Source organism: Cygnus atratus, chromosome 6 (genome assembly GCF_013377495.2).
Source record: "Cygnus atratus isolate AKBS03 ecotype Queensland, Australia chromosome 6, CAtr_DNAZoo_HiC_assembly, whole genome shotgun sequence".
Lineage (NCBI taxonomy): Eukaryota > Metazoa > Chordata > Aves > Anseriformes > Anatidae > Cygnus > Cygnus atratus.
The window spans coordinates 34,726,251-34,753,736 of record NC_066367.1 but is presented as its reverse complement, the minus strand read 5'-3'; the positions used below and the strand labels follow the sequence as shown (position 1 = coordinate 34,753,736).

At 37.6% G+C, this 27,486-nt stretch overlaps 1 protein-coding gene across 1 annotated transcript in view; it reads left to right on the top strand.

Annotated features, from left to right (window-relative positions):
• Positions 1-10,692: 10,692 nt before the first annotated feature.
• Positions 10,693-27,486, top strand: part of LOC118252598 (von Willebrand factor D and EGF domain-containing protein-like) — a 207,373-nt gene continuing 190,579 nt past the window's right edge. Inside the window, exon 1 of the mRNA XM_050711673.1 lies at positions 10,693-10,841. Coding sequence (XP_050567630.1) covers positions 10,745-10,841 — 97 coding nt within the window. The 5' untranslated portion in view covers positions 10,693-10,744. The remainder of the gene's footprint in view (positions 10,842-27,486) is intronic.

Genomic DNA, 27,486 nt, shown 5'->3' with positions numbered 1-27,486 from the left:
CTATCACAAAATGACATTTGCAATTTTTAAGCATTGCTGAAACCCTGCAGGTATTCCAGAAATTCCTGACAAGTCTTTTGAGCAGCCAATGCTTTTATTCACTGCTCTTGACATGCTGTTGAATCAGATAGCATGTATATCTCGTCTTCACCTTCCAGAATAATACCAAAGCTCTCAAAACACTTACAGCTGTCTGTATATTCACCAATGGAGCTGATGGTTATGTACTTCTCTGGAGCTGTATTTTCTCTTTGGGACATTCTGGTAGCAGTATTAGTGTAATTTAGGGCAACAGAACATGGATCTACATTATTATTCCAGGAAAATAAATAAATAAATAAATTTTTTATTCTCCCTTCTAAACCTATACTCAGTCCTTGGCAAGACAGCCTCAGAGAAATTTCTGATAAAATCCTCTTCATACTTCATCTTATAAAATCAGGAAAATTCATAATAATTTCAATTAAAATAACAAAGTTTGACTGTCTTTTCTAACCATTTTTGCTCTCTTACAACTCAAAGTTTGAAGAAAATATAATGTGAACAAAGATATTCCCATTTATTGTTAAGACTTGCACGGACTCTCATTCTGTATGAGTTTGTGAAACTGAACCATTTACTAATCAGTTCACCTTCCAAAATAAATAAATAAATAAATAAATAAAAAGTAGAGAAGGTTAGTCTAATAGGAATTAGATTACTAGATTTATCAAGACATGCAGTAAAATGGGCCATGCTTTCCCAAAACTTCTGCTGAGTTTTCTTCGCATAACCGATGTGTCATATCCCCCATTTGTTCACCCCTGGCACCAGATGCATGGCTCCTTACCCAGGGAAGCCATGTTATCCAGTGGCTGAAATAATGACTAACGCAATGGTTCCTGCACCATGAAACAACCGATTTCTCTTCTGCGACCCACTGTGAACGTGAGAGACTTATTTACAATGTGACAAGCCAGACTGTTGTTCATCTTGTTGAGCACAGGCCAGCACCAGCTGCTTCTGAGGAAAGTTCAACAAACTTGATAATGAGCACCCAGGGAATAACAGGTTCAATGGAGAAGTTTCTTTTTCATCTAAGCAGTAGCTGGCTTATGTGTTAAATATTTTATATCCATTATACACTCAACAGGAAGCAAGAGGTCTGTGCAAGCTCTTAGTTTTGATACAGGTATTTAGCCTATATTTAAGCACATACAGTAAATTCAGTGCTGTGATATTCAGTGCTATTCAAGATTTATTACCAAAGGAAATTACACTGAAACAATTTATTGGAAACAAAACAAAACCTATGACTTGATGATGGGTGACTTTGTTCTATAGTCTAAGGCCAATTATTTAACAAAGCGTTTATTACATTTGACTTTAGGCCAAGCAGCGATGTGAGTTGACATACTCTAGAATAATTTTTTTAAAAAAATGTCAAGATATAATACATCAGAGAGCCTCCAAAAGAGCAAAGCAAATTTAGATGGAGTTATAAAATCATCTACCTTCATAACATAGCCAGTGGTATTTAGTCATAATTTAGACATTGATATTTAGTCAGTTCTACTGAATGTATAGAAAAATACTGTAACACAAAGAATCATAAGACCCATGTCCGTTAATGCTACTTATGGAGTTACCTGTTCAGTGAGATGCTATTGCCTGCACTGTTTCCAGGTTCACAGCATGGAAGTCAAAAGCAAATTTGGCAGGTGCAAAAGTCTACTTCTATTTTTATTTATTTTTTTAATAGCTGAAGAGAACTGTCCTGTAACTTGGTCTGCTTCATCTTGGACCAGAGTTTTATAAAAGTCTCTGCAGGCTGGGGAAAAGTGCTTTCCTTCCTCCTGTGCAATTTTCTGAGAACCTGTTTAACTTCATCCAGTCTGCGCAGCTGGGTAGGCAAAGGGCTTAGCCTTAATTCTGGTAAAGTATTTTTATTCTGAAAAGAGAGCCACAGGCCATTATTTTAGACTAATAAATCATATTAGATTAATAATGCGTGCTAAGATGAACCTGTTACAGGAGTGCTTTATTATGGATACTGTACACAGAGCAAACAAAGACTGATTTCCATTACCAGAATACTTCTTAAAAAGCACTTTTTGGTGTTCTGGCACCAAACTCAAAACAAAAGGTGCAGCAACAGAGCACTCAGCCAGAAGACAAGGAGAAGATTCAGCTGGGATGAAACAGCAACAAACATTAACTTTTCTACACAGCTATTAGGGAAATAGGTGCTTTAATGGGCTTTCAACCATTAAAAGGCAGAATTAGAGGCTGAATTAGAGTATTCAATTAATAGGTAGTCAGCTGTGTAAAATCTATCGCATGACATTAATGCTCTAAAATCCAAATGGGTAAGTGTGATTAAAGTCTCTAATAAGCAGAAATGTTTTTCTTGGCTTCATATAAATAGATACCATAATGCTATATGAGATTTGATGCCACAGATTAGTAATTTCAGTACCTATATCACATCAGTTTGTGCCGAGATAAAAAAAAATGCAAAATGAAATTTTTTCTCTGCTGCATTGGTACTGTTTTCATGAATGTTCAGACACAGTGACTGAGGAAGCGTTGGGTGGTTAAAAGCAAATCTCATATTACCAGGAAAAAATGAATGGATGGAAAAGCAACTGCAGTAGTAAACAATAGGAATAACTGAGTCTAGGCAAGATCTGAATCTTATGAATATTAGAAGCACTAATTCAAATTGAGATCATAAAAATGTACACATTTGTTGAAATGGATGACAACAGAACAACAGAAAAGTCAAAAGGCCAAAAGAAAGGAAACATTCAAAAAAAAAAAATCAAAAAAATTTCTCTGTGTGAGACAGCGAAGCAGGTTTGTAAAATAAAGCTATAATTCCAAGCTCCGTAATATTTGGAATGAACGCTCACGTTAGTGAAAAATATAATAATAATAATAATAATAATAATAATAATAATAATAAACTATACTAAAATGTTCATTCACTTAATAATGTTTAATAATATTCTATTAATTTTATTTCACCAGGTTTTTTGAGTAGGTGAGTGAGATGAGATCTCTTCATGATAGGTGAATTTATAAGAAAACTGTTATTTATAAGAGCTGAAATAATGTGTTTGGAGTGCTGCTGTTTTTATTCAACACCTGCTTTTCTTTCCACATAGTTTTCTTCAGACAAATTCAGTAATGAATTGATTTTTACACATCTCAAAAGATGAAAAACTGGAATCTGGAAAATATCTAGTTGAGAGTACTGAAAAGAGGAAGCCTTGCAGAAAATAAATGATTGGGCTGGCTATAAATTGGCCCTTAGCTCTTGTGAGGTCTTTCTGAGCTCACCTTTGGTAACTTACTTTTTCTATGGGGTGATGTGTATAAATTAGATTAACTCTACTGAGACCAGTGGAGCGAATGTACCTGAGGGAATCCAGCTCTGTATTTCCACCATTTCTCTAGTCTCAGTTATTTTCAAGGTGGGCTAAACTTGGTGACCACTTACAGCTTTATGACTATATTACCAGTAAAAGGCTTAGATAAAGTTAAAAAAAAAAAAAAAAAAAAAAGTGTTTCCATCAGAGGTGAAGGAGAGTTTCCCACACATGACTGGAAGTACGTTGCTTATGACCTATTACTGCAGCAGCTCCTGTTCCACCTTCCAAGGCATCACTAACCACCAAGTGACATTCTCCACATACCTTTTCTAACATAAGAAGTTGATAAGTACTATTTAATACAGAAAAGAGAAGCTCATAAGCTGTACTACACTACACTTTTGGTCTCGTAGTTGAAGTATCCTATAAAATCCCTAGAGGAAGAAGCAAAAAAAAAAAAAAAAGATGTGAAAAGCAGGGAGTAGCAGGTCCCTGTGGATGATAGTCCAGGTGCCATGGCTGATTTATAGGTTTGAAAAATATTTGTAATGCCCATATTATACTTGCTCAGGGGATAAAGAGAGGATTTAATTCACTAGTACTATCAATCTTTTACCTTTCAAGGCAATAAATTCACTAAATTCACTAAAAAAGCAATTCAGCTTCATACAGTTGTTGTTGTAATATATCATTTATCATTTACTGTATGTAAGTACCAATAGCACAAACATTTAAAATCATCAACAGAACTATGAAGAGATGAAAGAAAAATGTTTCAGAATAAATCTCTGTCCTTTCCAAAGCAACCTGCTCTGTGATAAGGTTATAGAGTAAAACACATGTTACTTGGAGCTTAAAATAAAACCCGTACTTGTTCCATTGCAAATGATTCAACAAAATTACTAAAATCCATTTCTTGTTTGTATATGTGACCCGTGGCAGGAAAGAGGGGGAACTGGAAAACTAGGCTGATATTCCTTTGTTTCCTCTATAGTGGTGCAGTGAGTTTTTTCTACGAGACCTCTCAGAGACCCTAAAACTATTGGGAGTATCCTATGGAGGAATCTAAGTGTCCTTATTAAATATTCTGTGATCCTTGTCTCTTAATCTTTCAAGTTAATCTGATACTGATGAATATTCCCATTAATACTTAGATTAGCCTATCATCTCTGAAAAAAAAAATTGTAACATTTTTCTTTTTTGAATGAATGCAGAAATGAAATTAAATCAAATTAGGGGATTGATCTGTACTATAATACACCCATTTCTCTGCCACATTTTCTTTCACCCACTAATTATTCATATTTTACATTTTGATACTATTTATATTGTATTTTCATTACAGCTATGATGGTTTTTATTGACCCCCAGCATCACTTACTTGTTCAGCAATCTAAAAGCCTTGAAGAGGCAAAATCTGTGTTGAAGAAGTAGAAGCAACCACCAGGTCTGTTGCAGAGCAGCCCTGCCAAGGTTCCTCACAGTAATTGGGCCGCCTTTGAACACAACATCTGCTTATATAGATCCCCTTATAAGATCAAATTTTAAAGGTCAAGCTGGAAATGGAAGATGAAAGCGGAGATGACAGATATATGGACAGTCAGAGTTTTAAAGCCACTTTTATGCTGGTTTTAGCCCAAGCCAAATTCCCACCTTTTGTTATTAAACCTGGTGTTTTTTATTATTACTGATTCTCATTATTACTTCTAGCTGGAAGATCTGGAGATTTTCACACTACACTGTTCACCCTTTAAGATTTTGGTTTCTTCAAACCAAGAAAAATTCCAGAAAAATGTGGAATGAAATGGTTAGAAATAGGAGGAGCACCTTTCCACTGCATGCCATTACACTGCTAACACTGATAAGAAACTCCTGGTAAATGCCATTCTGAGTACTGGTGATTTTTGTATTAGTGTGATCTGTCCATAATCAGTATTACGAATAACAATTTTTTACTTACTTTCTTTTTGCTTTCTAGTCAAGGAAAGACTTTGGGAGACCAGGCAAAGATGTTCATCAGAAGTTCAATTGCTTTTCCCAACTATATCTTGTGTTATTGGACTAGCCCGCCAAGGTGAAAGTGTTTTGAGAATTTCTGCGGTCTGAGAATATCGTAATGCTTCCATGCTTATTCACCTTAATTTTACAGAAAACCAATCAGAGTGAAAGTGATTTATATATTTTTTTAATTATTATTTTTTGTGTGCACATGTATATGATTTTGTTTGGTTGTTTTCGTTCAATCAAGTATTCCATTTCACCTAAATTGAACAACAGATGTTCACGGAAGCTGAATCAGTTCCCTGTGGAAGACAAAACCATTCAGACACCAGAACAGCTCACAAAAAATGAAACAAATACTTCTAAGATCTAAGGATGAGAAAGATTTCTAAAGAAATTGATATCTTTTCTACTGATTTTGTGTACATTTTATGTTTTTCTGAAAATAGATTCTGATCAGAAATCCTCAGCCAGTTCCAACATACACAGTTTGAACATGTGTGTCTTCTTTTTATTAGTATTGGGTAATTGCCAGTATCTTCACATAGAAAAGTCCCTTCTGGTATGGAGCTGCTGAGCAATGACAATCATTCTGTTAGATATATTTTAGGGCACTCTGAACCAGAGATGTATTACAGATATGATTTATATTGACATCTCTGCAATAGCCTGGTATTTTCCAGTAAAGTAAGGAACTCCTGTGAAGAATGCTTGCCTCATTGATAACTGTGTCCTAGTGCTCACAGGCTTGCAGGCTCATCCTGTAGAGCTCACCTGCCCTGGTGACACAGTCCCTCTGAGATGGTGCATGCTCCAAATTTAAGGGCACACTGCACCCAGATGAAGTTCAGATGGCCAAGGCAACATGCATGGCAAAACAGCAACCAGAGTTAAAGAGATGTGTGCTGAGCACCCCAAAGTGTGAGTGTACCAGGTCAAGTCAGGGATCCCATACAGCCTAGTACCATTTCAAGGTGCAGCGTAGTTAGGAGGAACTGATTTAATTTCTTTAAGAGGTTCACTCATGCTGTCTCAGAGCTTAAGCACTTATTCTCTCTATACCCTTAAAAATATGGAAATAATGAGCTTTCTTCAGCTTATCTCTTCTTTACAGTCTGAATGTCCATATTTTGACCCACCAGCTAATGAGGAACGATGCACTGAAAGACATCAGGGTTCTCCCGGAAAGGAATTATAAACTGACAGATAAACACATTAAATGCCTGAATGTACAAATCACTCTCCACACTCCAGGAGCTGTGCAAAAGAGGATACGCTTTTCTGTAATGAATTATTACCCTAAAAATGGCAGTTAGTTCCCACTTAAGTGAAGAGCTTGGTCCGGTAAATTACATGTACTGCTTCTTGTATTATATTCTGAAGAATCAGATTCATGAAAATGAATGCACTTTTGTTAAGTGAAAGGTCTGTTGTACACCAGATGACAAAACAGGAAAGCACAAGCTCTAATCACTGTGTCTCCAATTGTTTATTACCACAAACGTGGTACAAGATGAGATGAAGTGCCTCCCATTTAGTTTCATTGGTTTGTTCAGTCACGAAATAACAGTGGTGAGGTAAGGAGTAGTTTGGGTTAACAAGGTGAGTGGGTACTTTGGTTATAAGAAGAGTGCTTGGCATTTCTCTAAAGTATATGGAAAGAGATGATTAACAGAAATGGGAGCAGAGATGGAGAATTCCAGAGCTGAATTCCTTTTCATCCCTTTTTGCAAAATCCTGGGGGGTGAATCACTTGCTTTAGGCTGCTAGGACTTGGTTAAATCCATTATGCTGACCTTTCTACCCTCTCTGAAACTTTAGAAAGGGCTTCAGGAGTCATTGAACATGGCCATCCCATATCAATGGGTAAAGGATTGCCCTGGGAGTGCAGGGAGTTTATTTCTTTTCAGTGGACTAGGCAGGTATTTTCTCTCAGATAAAACAAACAAACAGAAATGCACAGAGGAGGGTTTTGGTATGAGTAAATTCAGACTTGCAGAAAATGTTATACTATTAAATGAATATGTCTTTTTTCTCTGAAGGGCTCTGTCTTCCTAAGAGTGTGTGTGCTTGCAGGGTCATGCTCTCTTTGCTAGCCATGAATAATAAATCTCTTTTATGCCTAGAAAGCAACCCCAAGGGACAGCCTGATAGTGAAGATACTCCTCGTAGAAAACAGAAAGAAATAATACTGGACTGTCATTTTTACATCAGTTTCTAATGAGTGCCAGGGCTTAAAAGGACTGTACATCTGTCTGCTGGCTTGAGAAAAAAGGGATGTACTAGCCCCACTCAATTTTGGGGAAGATAAATGAGGTGTCCCTCTCTCATCTCTTTCTTGGGTCATCCAGGTAGACAGATACTTTCACATAACCTTGAACAGATACTTGAGTGATAGGATTTATCCCTCAAAACCTCACTATTGCCCAGCACTTCCGCATGCAACTCGTAACCATCCTCCTACACTGACTCAGGAGCCTGAGCATTTCACATTTGGAACAAAGTGTCAGAAAGTCACGTCTCTGGAGGTGTCCGAAATATTTGCATTTTTATTATTATATTATCATTCACTCCCATCCTGAAGTTTGGTTCTGCATCTGAAGCAAAGTAGAAAGTTTCAAAAAGCTTTCTGCTCTTAATACTCTTTTCACAGCCTTCCTCTCACCTCTGCCACATCCCCGTGGGGTGCCTCGTCCCCTCCAGCCCCATCAACACAGCTCCTCCAGCCAATTCCCAGCGTCACAATGCCAGCTCGCTGAGTGGGATGTTTCAGGCAAACACTGTTTCTTTCTTGTAAAGTGAATAGATCTGAACACCTAACATGCGTATCCATCAAACAATTTTTGGCCAAGCCTGAAATACCGCTGCCAACTCCCAGCTGTGACTTTTGGCTGGTTTTAACTCCCTGTATTCATCCCTACCATTCAAAATGAATGTAATACAAGAGGGACTGGTGTAAGGTCTTCAGTGTTGTGTTGTCTTGTTGTACAGACAGTGAAGCTAATTGTTTCAAGTGTTCACAACTTTCTGGGGAGTTTTAGTTTCTCCTCTTAGTGAGGTTAATGGTGTCAAGACTGTGAGAGCGTTCTGCAATATTTCTATGCAGGTTCTCCATGGCTTTAGTTTCCCATGGTTTTCTGGATTAATATTTGGTGAGGGAGAGGCATTCATTATTTTTCTAACTTTGGTAAGGTCTGTCCTGAGCTGGGATACTGAGAGATGGTGAATATTTACACTTCATTGTCTGACCTGCATTTTTTTGTCTTCCTGAACTGAAGGGTGCAATATCCAGCCCAGGGAAACTTGATGGCTGGGACAATGGGAAATTTCATTTCATCTTTACCAACAGTAGCCACCTTCAAAGGCTCCCCCTGATTCAAACTGGTTTAAGAAGACAACAGGCAAAAGGATAAGCAAGCCTACCTAAATATCCCTTTTATCCTGTTGTAAGAAGTCCTGAATATCTTCCACTGATTATTTTTTTGCCTGGATACTTTTTCTTCTTGTATCCAAAAGACCAATAAAGGCTAGATTGTTTGTGGAAAGTTCTCTCAGAGTGCTATAAATTGCTTTTGGTTGCCAATATTTTCCTCAGAAGAATAAAACCAATTCCACAACAAATTTCAGTCATTTTCATGAGCCCCTGAAGTTAAACTTTAGAGCTATGATTTTTACGCCAAAGCTTAGACTGAAAGAAGATTTAGTCCTGTCAGACCCATAGAGACTGCCATAGCTGAATTCAAGCATTAACTGAGAAAGATGTGTAAAGGTGAAACTTGTGTCCTGTTTAAAATAAACTGGATTTTTTTTTTTTTAATTTTTCATATATTTGTGCTAAGAAAATGGATAAGGCTCTCTGGGGAAAAAAAAAAAAAGTCGGAATGACTGGATATGGAGTCTTAATGAGCTTGAAGAAATACAATCTAAAAGTCAGTAAAATCAATGGAAAGACTCACAAGGACTTATAGGGCTATAACTTAGGCCTGTGAAACCGCTAATTCAATGGGACTGCTCTAAGCAGCAATTTTACACATCAAAATCCATAATCAAAATTAAGACAAAAAAGTTTTAGAAACTTCTTCTTAGATAACCTATATTTGTCTCAAAGAATCCACTGGTAAACTTTCTCAAGGGATGTAGTTAAGCCAAATGAACAGCATTTGAAACTCCTTGGATGTACTGTAAAATATGTTTAATGGTTCTATTTATGCTTTTAAAGGAAATGTTACAGTGATGTGAGCAGAATGTTTACAGACTTCTTTATTACTGTATCATCAAGTAATTCACAATATCCTCACTTAAACAAGCAGACACAAAATAATCAAACTTGACAAGTCAAAGAAAAGGACTGCTAGCAGGTATGGAAAACACTGAGCATTGGGTGGAGATACAATATATTCTAAATAAAACACCATGAATATTGGAGCATGTGATGCAAGTGCAAATTCTTCATATCATGCATTAAGCTGACAATATGCATTGCCTTACAATAAACATTCTTCAAAGTGCCGTGCTATAGTAACATGACACTTTCAAATGAGACAAAACTTTAGAGAAAATATGATTGAGAAACATGAATGATCGAATTCTTTCAGTGCCATTTGCTTCTATATTCCATTTCTGTTATTATTGCTGGTGTGCCAACCGTCTGAAGCACACATCTCATTTCTCATGACGGGTTGACAGACCAAATGCTGCCACACTTTATGTTAGTAGCAAAAGACTGTTTTTTAAAATACCAGGCAATGATACATCAACCCAGGGCACAAACCTTCAGGACTGCTGCTGGTGCTGCACAGAGCACTTTTGCAACAGGTTTGCATAAATGCAACCTCCAGGAACCTGAAGTGGGAAGCAAAGTACTTGTATACTTATATTTTAACATTTTTACACTCCTCTCACATAAACATGATGTCAGACATGACTGCAATAATCTGAAGTGAGTGTTGTCTGCTTTGTTGGCGAGCAAGCACGTTTGGTTTACAGCCCCGATTTCTCCAAGATCACCTGCTACCACCCATACTGGCTGTACACGCTGTTCTCACCCTCCGTGTGTGCGTGTGTGCGCGGGTGTGTTACGGGGTGTGTAAATCAGAGCAGCTGCACTGAAAGCAGCTGCAGGGACACATGCTCTCAGCTGCTCTGTGTGTGTGTCTGTGTGTGTGTGTGTGTGTGTGCTTTGTGTATAGCTGGAGGGCTTCCCTCTTGGAAATTCTGGGATTAATGACACATTAAGCCCTCTCCAAGAGAGTGGACTGAAGGAGAAAAAAAAAAAAAGAAATCTGAAACAGGAAGGCAGTCTGATGACTTTTCCTGCAAAGTTTAGTATATCAAAAGTTAACTTCTAAGCAACTGCAGATGCATGGATAAAAGCTGTCTTGGACAATATGCAGCAGCCTTTACCTTTCCACCAGCATCTCCAACTTGTTGCCTACCTCTGCTGGATTCCCTTGTTGGCCATTAGCAGTGAGTCAGCTCCATTAGGTAAGGATTTTTTACTTTTTAATTATTTGATAGTCATCTGGGGGACAGAGTTCATGTGTATTTCAAACTGAGATGATCTTGTTTACATTCACTATTGAACGTGGCTTAGTAGAGGGCTATTATTAGAAAGCGTCACCAAAATAGAATGGAAGTAAGGTTAAAATAAACAACTTCTAAGGTAATGAAGAAGGTCACAGTGATAACCAGGCATGCTTGTAGCAAGCAATGTTTATTGTCCTTTAGAGGAGGTTTATTGTTATTGTTGTTGTTGTTATTATTATTATTATTATCTTAAACAGAGAAATTGCAAACCTCTGAAGATTCCTACTTCTTACTAGAAAATTTCAGGAGATTTAAAGAAGAATCATAATGTTTTCCCATAAATGGAATATATGAAATGAATCATAAAAGAAGAAAAAGCTTTAAAATCAGGATCTATTCCTCTAAGGAAAGAAGTACATACACTGTACATCAGAGCACTATTATAGATTAGTTAATTACACATATAATAATACACAGCTATATAGTCTCTGGCAGTAAAAAGTTCACGAGTAATTTTTCTCCTACTGTATACATTAATTGTAAGGCTTGTTTCATTCCAGCATAGGGTCCGTAGAGGACATAGATTTTACATATATAGTTTCTTTATGCAGCTTTATTAATCCACTGCAGCAATATATTGAAAATCATGTTAGATGCTATTCAACTAGTAAAAACAGAGTTAAAACAAACAAACAAACAAAAAAAAAACAAACAAAACCCAAGAAAAGCCATAGGACCAAAGTGTAGTCCTATCAGTGATTATGGATATAGCCTCAGCAAACTCTGTGGAGGCACTCCCTCTTAATGAAAATATGTTGCAATATTTTACAACATTTAATTCCAGTAGAGTTTCAGCTAGTTTTAGAGGTGATTGTCAGCCAGCACACATTAGCTATATGAAGATAACACTATTTAAAGCACTCTTCATTTGAATATCAGAGGGTTACCCAGAAAGGTCTGCAGGACTAAACACAAGGCAAATGACCTTATCATCTTTATCTTCAAACAATGCCTTTAATTTCTGAAACCTTTTGAAGGGTTGCCAGTGTTATGGAGTGTAGCAGCTACTTATCTGATAGAACAAGCTTTTCATCAAGGGGAAATGACCTTTTAACTCCTAGTAACAAAGTAACTGTTTTTCCACTGTATTTTTGTTACTGAAGGTGTTATTCTTAAACACACTTATGAAGGGGGGAATACAGAACGAGAATTAGAAAATAGCTTCCTGTCTCAGGTGATGCAGAAGAATTCTTAAGACTTGCTTCTTCTTTTTTTTTTCTTTTTTTTTTTTCCTTTCTTTCCATACTGTTAACTCAAAGTAAAGGAAAACCGCTCAAAAAAGTTTACATTCAGACAGATTGTGCTGTGACATTATAAGGATATTAACAGAGCCATATGCTGTTTACTTTAGTACTCTGAGTATAACAAATCTACTAATCCCATAAGAATTTAACTATGAATAAGGAACGTCTGACCAAACAGCTTTTTGCAGATGCCTCATTAAGAGGGAGACAAAGATGAAAAAGTCTTTTAAAGACCAAGGAAGAATTTTATCATCTTCTGCAGTCTTATGTTAGGGAATGAAGCCTTCAGTGACTACAGGTATTCACATTATTTGGGGTTTTACATATTTTCTTGTGACTGAAGAACATAAAAGGGTTAGCAATAACGTCCATAGCTGCTCTGTGGTAGAAGATTAAGTAAAGAATCAGGTGAAAAAGCAACTCAGTGAGTCATAGATGTGGGAGGGCTGACACAACACAGCTTGTCAGACTTTTCTGAGATAAAATTCTGTAAATAAGTCAATCAAAAGAGAAAGACAATAGCTTTTTTATGGAGGTATTTTAGACAAAAGTATTTACCTTAAAATAGACAGCTGCTTGCAACCACCATCGAGATGGAATTGCTCCCCATCCCCTTAGGAGCCTTTTCATAGTGTGCAATTGGAAAAGTTTTTAATTCGGATATGAGCTTCATGTAAAGGCACAAACCTTCCATCAAAGCTCACAAAACTACTGGAGTTACACTGCTGGGTGTTACATATATAGTAAAATCAGATACAATTAATTGGTTCCAACTTCACTCCTGTGGATTTTCCTCAAATCTGAAACAGATAAGAAAAGATTTGAGTGTATCCTGAAGTGAAGGAAAAGGGGGAGAGAGAGGATGGTGGGGGCAGCAAGGCTGGGTGCCCACAGCCAGTGGGAAAATATGTTGCATTCTCAAACGAGCTGAATGATCTGATTAGGAAATAAATGAGAATAGTCTAACTTGAAAAAAAAAAATATTCAGTATGTCTTGTAATGTTGTAAACCATGGTCTTGCTTTTCCTAGAAAAGTGAAACAAAAATCAGAGTATGCAATCTGCTTTCTGTACTACCCATGAGCAACCCATGATCTCACTTTTGAGATTCTGATGTAAAATCTGAGTGCCATGAACTTTCAGTGCTTTAAGCAAAAAACTACTTGAGATGGGAATTAAGCAAAAACCTAGCTGAGCTGAGAAAATGTTTCATCATGAGTATTTCAGATGGAGTATTTCAAACTATTCAGGAGCTTTCCCTGCCTCATACACCTGCTGCAGAAGACAACCCCCTGGTCAGACCCTAAATACACCCTGCCACCACCATCCAGACCCCCAGCACTCCCCTGGTGCCCCCAGGCTCCTGTCATCCCCTGGTACCCCAAGCACGGGAGGGGTGCAAATACCCCCAGGAAAGCCCTGGGGCATTTGGCCTGGAAACAGCTTGCAGGGATCAAGTTCTCCAACTATGAGTGGGCTTGGTCAGGGACATTCCAGCGACTTTAGAAATTACACTGGGATTATTCTGGCTCCATGTCTTCACTCTGTGCAACGGACATTTACAGCACTGTGCAAACAAAAAATACCCTGCCAAATGCTTTCCTACAGCAGTAAACCCAAGACTCCCTGGCCATGACAAATAAGCAGTAACAACTGCCAAAGGGAAAGGAACAACCTTTATAGCATGTTTCTCTTCTGGTATTATTCTTAATAATCAAAAATTGTTTACAGGGTAATATTTTATTTCTCTCTTATTTAAGTTTTTGTCAACATCAGGTTACTCCATTGGCCTTATTGCCTGGAATTAATCCAGTTTGTGTTCAACTCAAGAGTGAAATCTGATTACATGCAGTCAAAGCAGAGTTAGTAATGGGGGTTGTACAGCGATTTCTGTTTGCTGATAACTTTTACATTCCTCTCCTTTTTACCTGAAAAACAATTGTGCTATCCTTACTGCAGGGATAGTTCTTTTATGAGGAAGGCAAAAAAGTGTGGCTGTTACCCTCTGGGGGTGAGGGAACTTTTTCTACCTTATAATGACAGTGTTTGTGACTCTCCTGTGCAACATCAGTATGTCCCCACTGGATTTTAGGACTTTGAAATTTGATAGAGAAACCATTTTTAGCTCACACATTTGCCTTCCAATCTGCTGATGAAAATTAATAGTTATTTTCAAAGTTATACAGGCTTACAAAACATGTTTGGTATGAGAGGGCTGCCTGTCAAGGATTTGCCAATTCCCATTGACCTGCCAAATCTGTATGCTCTTTAAACTACTTAACATATATTTATTACTCTACTCTATACTAAAAATCAAGAATCATTTTATTAGACACTGTTCATAACAGTGTAGGATATTCATGGGCAAAATGTTTAGTTTAATGGTCCAGTTCCTCAAAGTTATTTTGTCTCCAAATGCCAAATACTAAGAGGTATTGCATACATCTAGCTTCCTTTGCAATCGATAGGAGCTGCAAGAAGTCAAGACAAATCAGTGTTTGTTCCTAAATTGACAAGACAAATTGCTGCAGGGAGAAAGCATCATCATTTTGTTTTACAGATAGGATAGAGATGTGAAGTGGCTCAAGGTCATGCAGAAAATCTTTTGGCAGAGCTGGGATGTGTACCGAGGCCTCAAGAGTCACAGCCCAACCCTGTTAACTGCAGCGCAGCTCATAACTGAAACAAAGGCCAATGTAGGAAATAGAAGCGCAATAGAAATGCTGAACCCTCCTTCGTCTTCCTTGTAAACTCAAACAGCTGCACACACAAACTCAAGGGGACACAAAGTATTCCTGATTGTATTCAAAGTTCTTGACATTTCTCAGCTGACCAAAACATGAAATTTCTCCCAAATCTCCTTTGATTTCAATCAGGAAAGGACCCAATACCTTCCAAAGTGCTATATGTATTTCAGCATACAGAATAATTGAAGACAAAATAATTCTAGCACTAACTAACTTCATTAGAGACAGATTTATTTATTTATTTATTTTCCTAGTTCTTTCTAGACCACTTCTGTAGCCTAATAAAACATTTTTGGCTGTATTAGCAAGCTTTGGAAAGCACTCTTGAATGAAAGCTTTCCAATAGCTTTCCTCACTTTTTTTGTAACTTAGACTTGCAGCTTCAAAAGCCTAAGAATATTGTGTGAGATACTATTTGGGGCTATTTACTGGGTTTGTACCAAACCCCTTCAAATAGTTTGCTGGGAAGTGTTCTGAAGGCAGTCAGACTTGTCTGATTTTTGTCTGCAAGCTTGTTTTCTTGGACATTCCTGTGTTCATTCTGACTTTTTGGCTACTTTGTTCCTGAGTATCTATCTTGTCACTTCACAGGTGGAAGTTTAATGTTGGATGTTGTTGATGCCCCAAAAGTGGATATCCACAAAAATGGATGGTCTTTAATGCTTAGTTGACAACATTGCTTGTTCAATGCTTTTTAAGTTTTCACAAAGCAGTGCAGTTTGCTTTCAGTTATGACCTTTATTAATTTCATTGTGGCAGCTATACTATGTGTTTTACGCTGAATAGAAGTTATTTATGGTGAAACCTAAACAAAAAAATAAAATAAAATAAAATGGATTAGTTCAAGGAATATTTTTCATCTGACTTTGAAACACAAGTATAACCATGTGTTAGTGCATGCAATTGTTTGTACAGCTTTTCTGGAAAGAGTTTTGTGTGTTAAGCTCTTAGGAGATTTACTTAATGAATGTATGTACTCATTTGCTTCTTTCTGACACATATTATTTTGATTATTCCAAAGTCTATTACTTTGATTGCTGTATTCACGCTGCATGGCATCCACGGAGAGCCGCAAGGGAATATTCTACGTATTGAAAGGCAAAAAATTGATTGCCTAATATAGTTGAGGGATCGTAGTAGTCTGCTTTGCTCCTTTTGCTGGTTTTATATTATTCATCGATTGAGAGCAAGTTTATCTTATTCCCCTATTTTGTTCACAAAGCAGCTTCCACGAGCTGGATAGTAATTTATCTGCATACTGCAACACTGTAATGCATCTCGTGTGGCAGCTGAAGCATTTTACAACTCAACTACCCCTTGACAGCTTTGTATGTTGACATTTACAGTAAATGGTCCCTCATGTAGTGTCTTTCTAATGCCTCGTCAGCTCAGTAGCTCTTGCACTTTCCATGAACTGGTGAATACCCCAACTTTCCCTCTTCCTTATGCTAATAAGATATAGGATTCAGGACCTTTCATGTCCTGAACTCACAGTCCCACTTTATTTTTTAAATAGCTGATCAAATTGCACTTGTGTTCAGTACTCTCAAAAGGCAAGAAGTCTATGACTAAAACCTAGAAGACAACAAAATGATGAGAGATGGAAAATCCCAAACTAATATTTCTAATAATGAACTTAATGGCAAATGAGGAGAAAAGCTTGGGATCTGAACTAGACCATTTCTTTACAGAAAAGAGCCTGTATTATGTCAGCTCCTACTTCTTTCTCATCTCGTTTAAAATAGTATTTTACTGATATTTGACTGTCATGCAAATTTTTCATGAGATTTTATCTCATTGGTTTTCTAGACACCTATATGAAGAGAAAGTTGAGATAAAACTTGGTCATTAGTTCATATATTAGCTAAGCTAACATTTTGTTATTAGTAATTTAGTAATTGAAATTTTCTTTAGCAGTAGCATTATTAGACCTCACTGCATTAGTCAGCTATGTTATTTTTGTTATATTTGGTCCAGCTATTGGAACAGGTAGACTTGAAAACATCTTTCAGAGATTGTATTTAATAGTCTTATTTATCTTCTTCTGCCAATTATTTGCTTTATAATCAACTATGACTATGTTATAAAATTAGTTGACTGTGACTCAATATCCCTCAATAACACAGCGTAGAAACTTTGATTCACTCAGGCTACCTTATCATCAGCTCTATTCTTTTCTTAATGGGTGAGAGGGAAAATATATGTATATATATATAAATTCCCAGAGCCATTTGGTCTGTTCTTTTAATAGATATTAAGATTAGAGCTGGCAACAAAGACATAAACAAGGTGAAATCTAATTAATTCCTTGTTTCTATTTTGCAATAAATACAAAGGAAATTGAGTCTATTTCCTACCCTGACGTAGTGGTGACTCAATTTTGAGTGCTAAACACATTTTCTGATTGTATACAAAGCAGTATAAAAAGTAAAAGTAAAAGAAAGCTATCCTTCCGCCTTAGGTAGTACACAGCCACCACAAAAATTGTGGTTTTGTCCAGTGGAAAGTCTTTTAAGTGCCTGTGGGACTCAGCCACCTACACCCCATTACATTCCTGAAGCACTTAGGCTCTTTTTTTTCCTACCATATCCTTTAAAAGTTTCACTCACAATTTTTTAGCATAGAAACCCTCCAATTTCACATAATTTTCAATTCTTTTCCTGGACTAGTTATTTCAATTCATCCTGTAGTGAAAATCCCTAACAAGGCACTGCAAATAGTCGTTGTGGGAGAGCTGAAGCAGCTCGTAGTGCTCCCAGTCTGAAGCCAAGGTGCATCTTGTTCATCCTCCAGTGGTGGGACCTGCCACAACATATCTTGCAGGGGTAAAGGTCTGTTATAGCCTTATGATATGGCTCCAGAGAAGGCATCAAAGACTATGGCCACGTGGAAACAGTCAGGCTAGGATATAGAGAGCTGAATTTCAGTTTAATCCCTGTCCTTCATACGTGCTTGTGTGAGGGCGTAAAGCCCGAAGATACAGGTGTTCTTCAGGGTAGCTGGGTCTGGGCTGCAGACTGTAATCCCAGCACGAGCTATACATCTCCCAGAGGAATTTTACAACTATTTTCTCCTCTTGCTATGATTTCTGCCTTGCAATACAAATAGCTTTAACATAAATCATCAATCTACTACTCACCTCCTTTCCTTTCTTTCCTCTTAATTTTTCATGATTTTTTTTTTCCCAATAACTGATATTCTAGTCAGGAAAGTCACCCACAGTTATTTCTGCTGTTTCATAATGTCTCTTCCTCACAAACATTTCTTGTTGTGTTTCCTATTACCTGCACTCCTTGCATGGATGTGTAGATGCTTTCTCTCATTAATACACTGCTGACAATATTGTTCATCTGCTGTTTCAAAACAACTTCATCTTCTGTCTTAGGGCTGAACCTGCAGGTTGCCTCCTGAGAATACCGAGTACCCTCACTAAGAGCTGTTGGGATGTGAGGGGACCTGGTGCCTTGTCCCTGTTCAATCCTCTCAGCTCCAAGGATCTGGCACAGAAGCACAAAAACACTCATGAGGTCCAAAACCTGTTCTGTTAGGAGCTCCTTTACCACTCAGAAAGGTTGATGGTAGGGGCACTAAACAGTAATTGTGTATACAAAGATTAGCTGGAAAACAAGCTGTCTTCCCAAGTCTGGTTTTTATGCTGTTGGTGTATTTTTATTTTATATTATTTAAGACCCTTGACGCGGGCAACTTTATTCTGGCTTCTTTTAAACATATTTGCTGAGAAATCTTTCCTCAGTAATGATGCACAGGGTTTCTGAAGAACCCTTAGTGAGGTTCTCAGGTTTAAAACTGGCCAGCACGCAAGGATAAGCCTTGCCTTTAACAACCTTAACATATGCTAATACTTACATTGTTTTCAGTGTGGCTGAACTGAACATAAAATTAAAACATGTGGCAATCCTGCAAAAAGGTAGCATAGATGGCTACGTGTGTACATAATCACTGAAAACTTTGTGTGCACCACTGTTACCAATGCTTCATGTGATTATTGCTAAAATCAGTGTGCCGTACGTAGAAATGCTGAAAGGAATGATAAAGGTCACAATAAATAGCCCTCACAAACTGGATTTCTGCTTCTGAATTTCACCCCAGGCTCACAGCTGGTACAGCTCAATTCTGCACTGTAATCTTCTGCATAGCGGTGTACAGACTGTAGGACTTCCAAAGATAAACTTCTTCAGGCTGAGTAACTTCTGTTCATCCACTCAGGAACATGTTGGATTTTTTTTTCTTTTTCTATCTGATTGCTTTAACAATTGAAAACAATTTAAAAATTTACTTTCCCACTGAGACAAAATTGGGAGAAACCCAAAGTGTTAACTGATAGCCTTATGTTTTGTTAATCACTTCCAACAGAAAAGATGTTGTGTTTTAGTATACAGGAGCTGAATCAATCTCTTCTGTCACAGACAAGTGCCCTCAGAACTGGTCTATCGATTATGCCAGGGGAGAATATCTTTAGGTCTCTTACTTAAGCTGTTTCACTTTCTATTAGTAATTAAATACATCTTAGGATGAGGGCTTTGATGCCAGTCACCTATGTCTTTGTCTACTGTAAAGGTGCAAGTAGCTCTAATGGACCAAAAGTTCACTCATTCTCTAACAACTATACTCTTATGTACAATTGTTATTAAAAAAAAAAATAGTACAGATCTTCTCAAATTGTGCACATTTCTATGAACAGTTTCACTAACAGCATTTTAAATAACCAGCACTTTAAGTTCTTGACCAGCTCAAACCCATGCTTACATTTTTTAGAAGAATGAACAAACTAAATAGAAGGGACATTAAATTTCAATATTATCACATTTCAGTGATATATGTTTACGAGTTCCCTGCAATGCACAAAGAAAAATTTTATACCCATTTGTGCTTATGAAGCAATGTTCTAACACACTGGTTTTCAACCTTTGTTTTTTAATCAAAGGTCATCTTCTCGAAAACAAAAGCCATGGAGTGCCCTGTAACATCTATTGTTTTGTGCTTAAGAGAGGGCATAGGGAAACTGGGTATTTTGCATTAAGATAAACACAACTTAATTTATTCTTTACAAAAATCCTGATTTCACTGAAGGCAAAAGAGTCCTTAATTTAGGAAAGTTGAATTAAAGCCTGGAGCTGGGGGCAGCAGGTACCCACCAGTGTACAGCAGGAAGCTAAATGGGGAGGTATTTGAATAAATTCTGTGTATAAAGGGCTAGGAGCTGTTTTGCTTTTTGTTGCATGAACTGTTGCATTTAACCTCTTCAAGGCCTTGGGCCTGCTCCTTAAAACCACCTTAATTTCCTAAAGCGTTGTCTAGAGCTAAAGTGCTCCTTTAGCTGCTGCCATGCTTTTCCATTCTGGCAGAAATTATTGTTTTATACAGTTTGATTTTAAGAGTGCATTCTGGCATCCATTTGGGGAAAAGGCACTATATAAAAGCAAAATCAATATGAGGGACAGTTATACTTCCTGAGCTTTTTCATTAGCTCTAAAATATATACATTCAGAGGGGGGTGGCGCGGGGAGAGAACAATGTTGGTTTTACTTAGACTGAAGGGGACAAGACAAAGCATGGAACAATATGTATTGCTGTTCACTGGCAGGAGAGCTAACCTGGCATTTTTGCAGGGCATAAGCAGGTCTCTGCTCTCACTATTTCCGAGGCGACACCATCTCCTGTGATGGGCATAAAAATGCTGGAAAAATGCACAAGTACATGTGTTTTGTTAAATGAGGTGTTGCTTGGGTTGTACTCTGTTTTCACTGAAGTCAAGCTGACCATGGGCTGAATACTCACAAGGAAGCTTTGCCTTTGCACAGCTCTAAGAAGGAATAGAAGAGAACAGAGAGCAAGAAAATAATGCTGAGTGAAACTCTTCCTGGAATGTTGCTGAATTCCACCTGTGCTGTCTTTATTTACTTCCCCCAAAGTGCAGCAAAATATTCTTTTTTTCTACCTGATCAGGCTGTCCCTTTAAACACCCTTGGAAAAATCTCTGGCCACCTCACACAATATATTTTCTAAGATGTGCAAGCACAGAGCTGGAACAAATCCTGAAAAAAATGTAATATATTATTCATTAATTAGAAACATTAAGATATTACAGTGGATTTTTAACCCCCAAAATCATCACTGCTTTGTGTAAGCCCAGCTGAAAAATTAAAATTCATAGTGCCACATTAGCAAGCCTTCTAACACAGGTTACTAAACCAGAAGAGCAAGCATCTTATTTCAGCTTGGAGTAAAATTTCACCTCACGGTGTCTTTTCAGCATCACCATGCAATTATGTGAGAGGGAAATTGCACACAAGCTTTTTTTTCTCTTTTTAACATGGGCATGCTATAATACCTTTTTCATTAGTAGGAAATACCTGCTGTCTGTAGAAAAATAATTTGTCTTGGTTTTGGAAAACTAAATTATCTCTTATAAAAGATTAGCTGAAAAGCCCTGGCTAAACTTCTAAGCATTCCAGATTAAATACAAAGTTTTTCTTCTTTCTGGTGACCTAGTGATCCATGTTGTGAGTTCAAAAGTGAACCCAACAATTTATTTATTTCTGAAACTCAGATAAGGCATCTGGAAGATTTTATCAATGTGATTTTGCCATAATTCAGGGAAATGGGAAATAAAAGCCCAGAAAAGTTATCAGCATGCTATTGTCCCTTTGAAACCCAAGTGAAGCTTCAAAGCAGTGTGTGAGCTGGCAGTAACAGCACCTGTCATTAGAACAACATTCGTAAGACAACTGATGTGTAAGATCTGTCTGTTGGGTTTAACACACCACTTAGACTGTGTGGCCATCATCTAGGAGCTTCACATACATCTTCCCATGTGTTTCTATTTGCATTAAGCTCACAGTTTTGTTGTTCACAGAAACTTCCACCCTGTTTTGGCTTCTTTTAGGGCTTTCAGTGAGGTAAGACAGCGAAGCAAATGAGGGTTGGACTGCAACACCAGGAAAAAAATAGACATTAAGGGGAATTTCATTTTCATTATCACAGATATCTGGCATACAGATCAAAACTTATTTCAAATCCATTTCACAAAGGTGCATCAGAAAGATGTCTCTCTCCCTGTTGCACAACCATTATATTACATGACTGCGAGGCGTAGCTTGTTGAACATGTAATTTCATCATGAGAGAGTGCCCCTTGCTGTGCGTGAGCTGCTGCATTATAGGAAAGGCTTGGATTAAAAAGAACAAGCCTCCAGCTAGCATTGCCCTGCTCCTGCAATTGTACAGTCTCTCTCATAAAAATAAGAGAGATTTGTCCACCAGATTCATTCCTCTTGCTTTAATATATAAGATGAGCTTTTGTAAAATGTTTCAGTGTTGTCATGCCATCCATCACCATCCCAGGACATTCCTTTTCTGCCTCATCCCACCATCTGCTACTTCCAGCACCTGCTCAGTATTTTCCTGGGCAGCGTGGGAGCTTGGACATTTTGTCCCCCTCAGCACCCTTTTTCCAGGGGGAAGGTGCAGGAAAGCATTTCTTGCTTCATCTCTAAATGTAGCAACAAGGAAGAGCTTCACACTTCTTGCAGTCCCTTTACATGTCTCAGTATTCTGCTTAAGTAACTGAATGTTGGTTTAATACCAAACAAAATGAAAGAGTGTGCCTTATTTCTTACATAGGGATCTCATATTATGAACTCTGCAGTTCCACGTTAAATTCAAGGCCAATAGTCCTATCCATCTCTGCTGATTTTCACCAGGAATATGGCTATCATACAGAGAGCAGTTTGGCTTCTTTTTATACCTTAAGAGATGTCCTGAATCCCATTTTCATTAAAAACAAAAAATGAACAAGCAAACAACAACAACAAAACACACACACGCAAAAAAAAAAACACACCTGAAGTCAAGGCCAGTCTTACATCACAGCTTCCCTTTGCTTATTTCTTCATTGCTTTTTCCAAATCAAACCCCAGAAAAATAACATTCACCATCTGAATATTTTGACTGCTAAAGTGAGGAGAGGCAAGAAAACTTCCCTTCTATTTTTATAACAGAAAGATTTATCACAGTTTGCTAAATTCTGGAGTGATTAAGTCATGCTAAAGAAATAACTAAAACAAGGGTTTGATTACTGGCTTTTGAAGTTTTATACTTGGTTGAAGAACACATGTTTTGATTCTAAATGTGATAATATTTCTTCAGTGTAATAAAAATATTGCTCTCTTTCCACAACTAGTCAGAGAGAAGTCAATAAAATATGTACAGAAGAAATGCAAGCAGCATTTGGCTCAATATAAAGATTGATCATGTAACCTCCAAAAAAAAAAAAAAAAAACAATTCTTTTTTACCATCATAAGTCTCTCCTGCTTTTTTTATAGTTTTCATTGAGCAAAACAATCCATCATACTTGAACTTCATGCACATTCCTGAAGCCAACAGTTAGTACAAGTCAATTTTTAATTATGATATTTTTACAAAACCTAAAATTTATTTCCTGATTTGGTAAAACACTTTAAGTAGCAAGCCATCGATATAAATTATGTAAATCTCAAGTGGCCCCAAAGTCATTAATCTGACTGGATTTCATAGTGAAACATAATATAGCAATAACCCACTGGCTCTCCATCTGACATCACAAAGCAATGAAAATGCTTACAATAGTGATAAACAATGGGAGATTAAAGTTTTGTTGTAGACAACAAAAGAAGTTTAACCTCTTAAATAAATTGCCCATTGAGTTCAGAATACCTCTTATGGTGTTAGATTTAGGGCCAAAAGAATTTGGATCTGACATCTTCTGTTGACTCTAAAAAAGACCATAACAAATGTAATCAGCTATAGCTCCTTGCAGAGAGCAAAGAACCCCAACTCCAAAATATTGGTCTTTAAAGTCAGCTGCCTGTGAGCTTGTCCCTGTCCTGTTCCTACAGTAAATCCTGTTGTCAGGAGTGGAGGGGAATCAGTGAGGAGGACTGAGTGCAAGTTGTCCTTTGGTCACTGCAGTCTCCTGCCATTTTCCAGCAGTCCTTTCTGTTTCAGAGGAAAACCCAAGAAGTTTATTGTGTCCAGCCTCCTCCGGATGGCTTTTCACTGTTACAGTCCAAAGGCTGCAGAGCTGCTGAGAAGGTACCCACCTTTCCCTCCTTCTCCCATCACTGCTCCTCACCCAAGGTCAGCCCAGAAAGGGATCCCTGCAGTCTGCAAGGCACTCTCTCCTCTCCATACCCTACATCTGCTTCACTCAGTTAAGCTAGTTTGTGTAGACCTGCTTTAAAACATGTTTTTTTTTTGTTTTTTTTTTTTTTTGGTTTTCCACAGCTGTTCTCCCTTTTGGTGGCCTCCTCAGTCCTTTCCAGCTGCTATCTCTTTAGGCACAGCTGTGCTGGGTCTGTTGTCATCTGCTGGTAACAGCTTTCTGCCTTTGCTTCGTTTGTGTGCTTGGACATTGTCTGCATCTTTATGGTCTTAATGTGTTAAAATACTTTTGAAGAATTCTTCACTCAGCATTTCGTCTTTCTCTCTCTCTCTTCATTTAAAAGAGAGTTAGCATTATTGCCTGGGTCAAAGTCTATGTGGACTAACATCACCCAAATTCTTACAGACCAAAAAAAAAGGAGCTGTTAGAAGGCAAAATATCCTGTCTGTTAAGCCTTTCCAGCTTCTCTTGCTTTCTGTATGTTTTCTTTCACTGTATGAAAGTTTGTGCAGGAGACCAGCAGGTAACATGAAGAAATTGCGGCAGTTTAGGATGTTTGTTAAAATGCAGTTGCAGAGTACAAGATTTCTTAAAAAAGACACGTTGACAGAGGGAAAGAATCAAACCAGATACTAATTCCTGCCTTCAGAAATTTTTTTGTCCCCTTCCCAGGGGACAATTCCCACACACTCCATTCTTTCTTTAGCTCTTGAAATTCTTTCTCCTTCCATTTACACAGTAAGATATACAGCCAGTACTTCAGTTCATATTTTTTGAACTTCAGGTGCTCTTTTCCATATTAAAACATCTCACCGGCAAACGCATATCCCTATTTATACTTTTTATATTAACTCAGTTACACGGTGGCAATAAAATTCCATAATAAGAAATAAGAGCTCTCATTGCACATTCACGAAGCCCTCCAAAGAACAGAAAAAGAACAGACCGTAAGTCTCATAAATCCAGCTTAATTTATTCATAGTGAGAGTCTACAAATCAGACATTTTTGTATTCCAGGATATTTATGTTAAGATGTTGAATGGATAAAAAGAAATCCCAACAATAATTCAATGATTGATGATAAAATAACAAAATAGATAATAGCTTTTTTTTTTTTCATCAAAAAATGAAATACTGTAAACATTAATTTGGCTTGTAGGCATTAAATCAAATCTGTGGTGTGTGAGGGCAAGGCTAGCATTTCAAAACTTCCAGATCTCTCTAATCCTCTGAACCAGAACCTTTCAACATCTCTGCTTCGATAGCGGCACTAATATGCAGATATTTTCCTTTTGTCAAACATTAACCTGTGGGGGCCATTCGTTATATCACACTCATTTTTTTTTTAATTCTATTTTTTTTCTCTAGGAGGTTTTTGAGTATTATATCCAAAATAGAAAGAAAGAGAAAGGGTATAGTCTACTAGTGGTGTCAATCCAATGTGGTTGGATATATCTTGGTTTCCTTCAGGCCCATGGGAAGAGGATGTGTTTTGGTCCCACCCAGATGGTATACTAGAAAAAGGATGTGGCAAATGCCACCCTGTGGGTGTCCTTTAGTTACATTATAAAGGCTCCTTCTGTGTGAGCCATGTGATTGCTCTTGCTCAGTCTAAGACCACCATGAAAACTGTTTCAGAACTAGGATTTTTGTTCAAGCCATCTAGATCTGTATGTTTCCGTAGGTAGAAATTCCCTATTTGCCACCCTAAATGTGTTCAGAGATGTTGCTCCTATAGTGGATGCTCTCATAACATTATCCTTTAGCCTGCAGAGTTCCCTTCGCCCCCGATAACAGCGACATAAAATGCCTCCTCAGTGTCCCTTTTGCTACTCTCAGCAAATTAATTTTAATCTCTACTTACAAAGCAAGCTCTTCATTCCCCTGATTACCCTAATAGCCATTCCCTCTGCTTGCGCAAATCTGAACAAGTACGCAGGGATCCAAACGAGGTCTATACTGTGGCATTAATTTAACTGTTGCTCTACTGTATTCTCAGCACTCAGAGTACCTTTTCACACCAGAGTGGAAACAGTTTTCTTGCAATCAGACAATACATCCTGGTCTTTCTCCTTCTCTTATTGACCCCTTTCTATTGTTAATTCTCCTGATTGCTAATGTACTGCTCTGCCTTGAAAGTATGCAAGTCTCATTTGTATGTGAACAGGAGTTGAAAGGGTCTTTGGTGATAATTCTAGATAACGGTATATAAGATCTGTGCATACTCAGCTCAATAGTATTTGTTAAAGAAAGGAGGCAAATGAATGTGCAGCAAAAAAAAAGAAAATTCTGTAACTCAGCTAGAAAGGTAAAAATGAAGAAACCAGTAAATATCAGTCTTTTGAGATAATGGCTTTCACTGTTCAGCTATTCTTCACCAGTTCCTTATTTAAAACCTCTGTGGCACACATTGATGAGAGAGAATTTGACCTGCAGAGCCTCACAGAAGAAAGCAAGGTACGCTGTAGGTCTGCTTTTCAGTCTCCAATTGTGAATGCTTTTTACTGATCATATAGATTAGAAATTAAGCTAACAGGACTTTCCTACCCTGAAGAAAGGTTCTGTTTTATGGTATTTCTGCTTATAGAACCTATTTCTCCTGTTTAAATTTGTTCAATTGTGTATTGAGGTCAATTTGCTCCAAGGATAGAATGGCCAACATTGCAAAATTTTCTCTTGCGTGATTTCGGTCTGATTATGAAATTCTCTAGCTACTTTCAGGAATTCCCAAACAGACAAACATTTTTGCCTTGCTCCTTCCCATTTAAGTCCTTGTGAAACACCTCAACACTGTAAATGCAAACGCAGACCAGGCTGGTTCCTGCCTCACAGCAGCTTACAAAGCTGATGGTGAATAACATGCAGCACTGCCAAAGCCCGTCTGTTTTTCCTGCCTCCTCCTCCCAGAAGAATGTGCAGTCTACACATCTTGGTGGGACCAAATCCTATTCCATTCTGCATAGTTACAGAAGAATTTTCTAAAAGGAGATGCATGGGCCTTGAAGAAGGAATGTGGCAATTCCATAGCCCTGATGGATTCAGTCCCTTGTTGTTCAAGAGATACAGGAGATTTGGGCAAGATAAAAAAATGTTTGAATCAAATGGCCATTTTCATGAGTGGAAGGAACAAGTACATAGATACTTATTTTATCTAAGCCCTGTAAGAAGAGATTAAAATTATATATTGTTGTTTGGTGTCTGCAGAGAGTCAGTGTTGCTCTCACTCACTAATGATGCACTGATGTTCATGCTTTATTTCAATCTTCAGCAAGCTCTCACAATTAACATAAAGAGGGTAATATTTATGCATTAGTTTCTGTATTTGACTTCAGGAAGCAGATGAATAAAACTAAATACATGTCAACTGTTAAACTGTGGGACTTAATACGT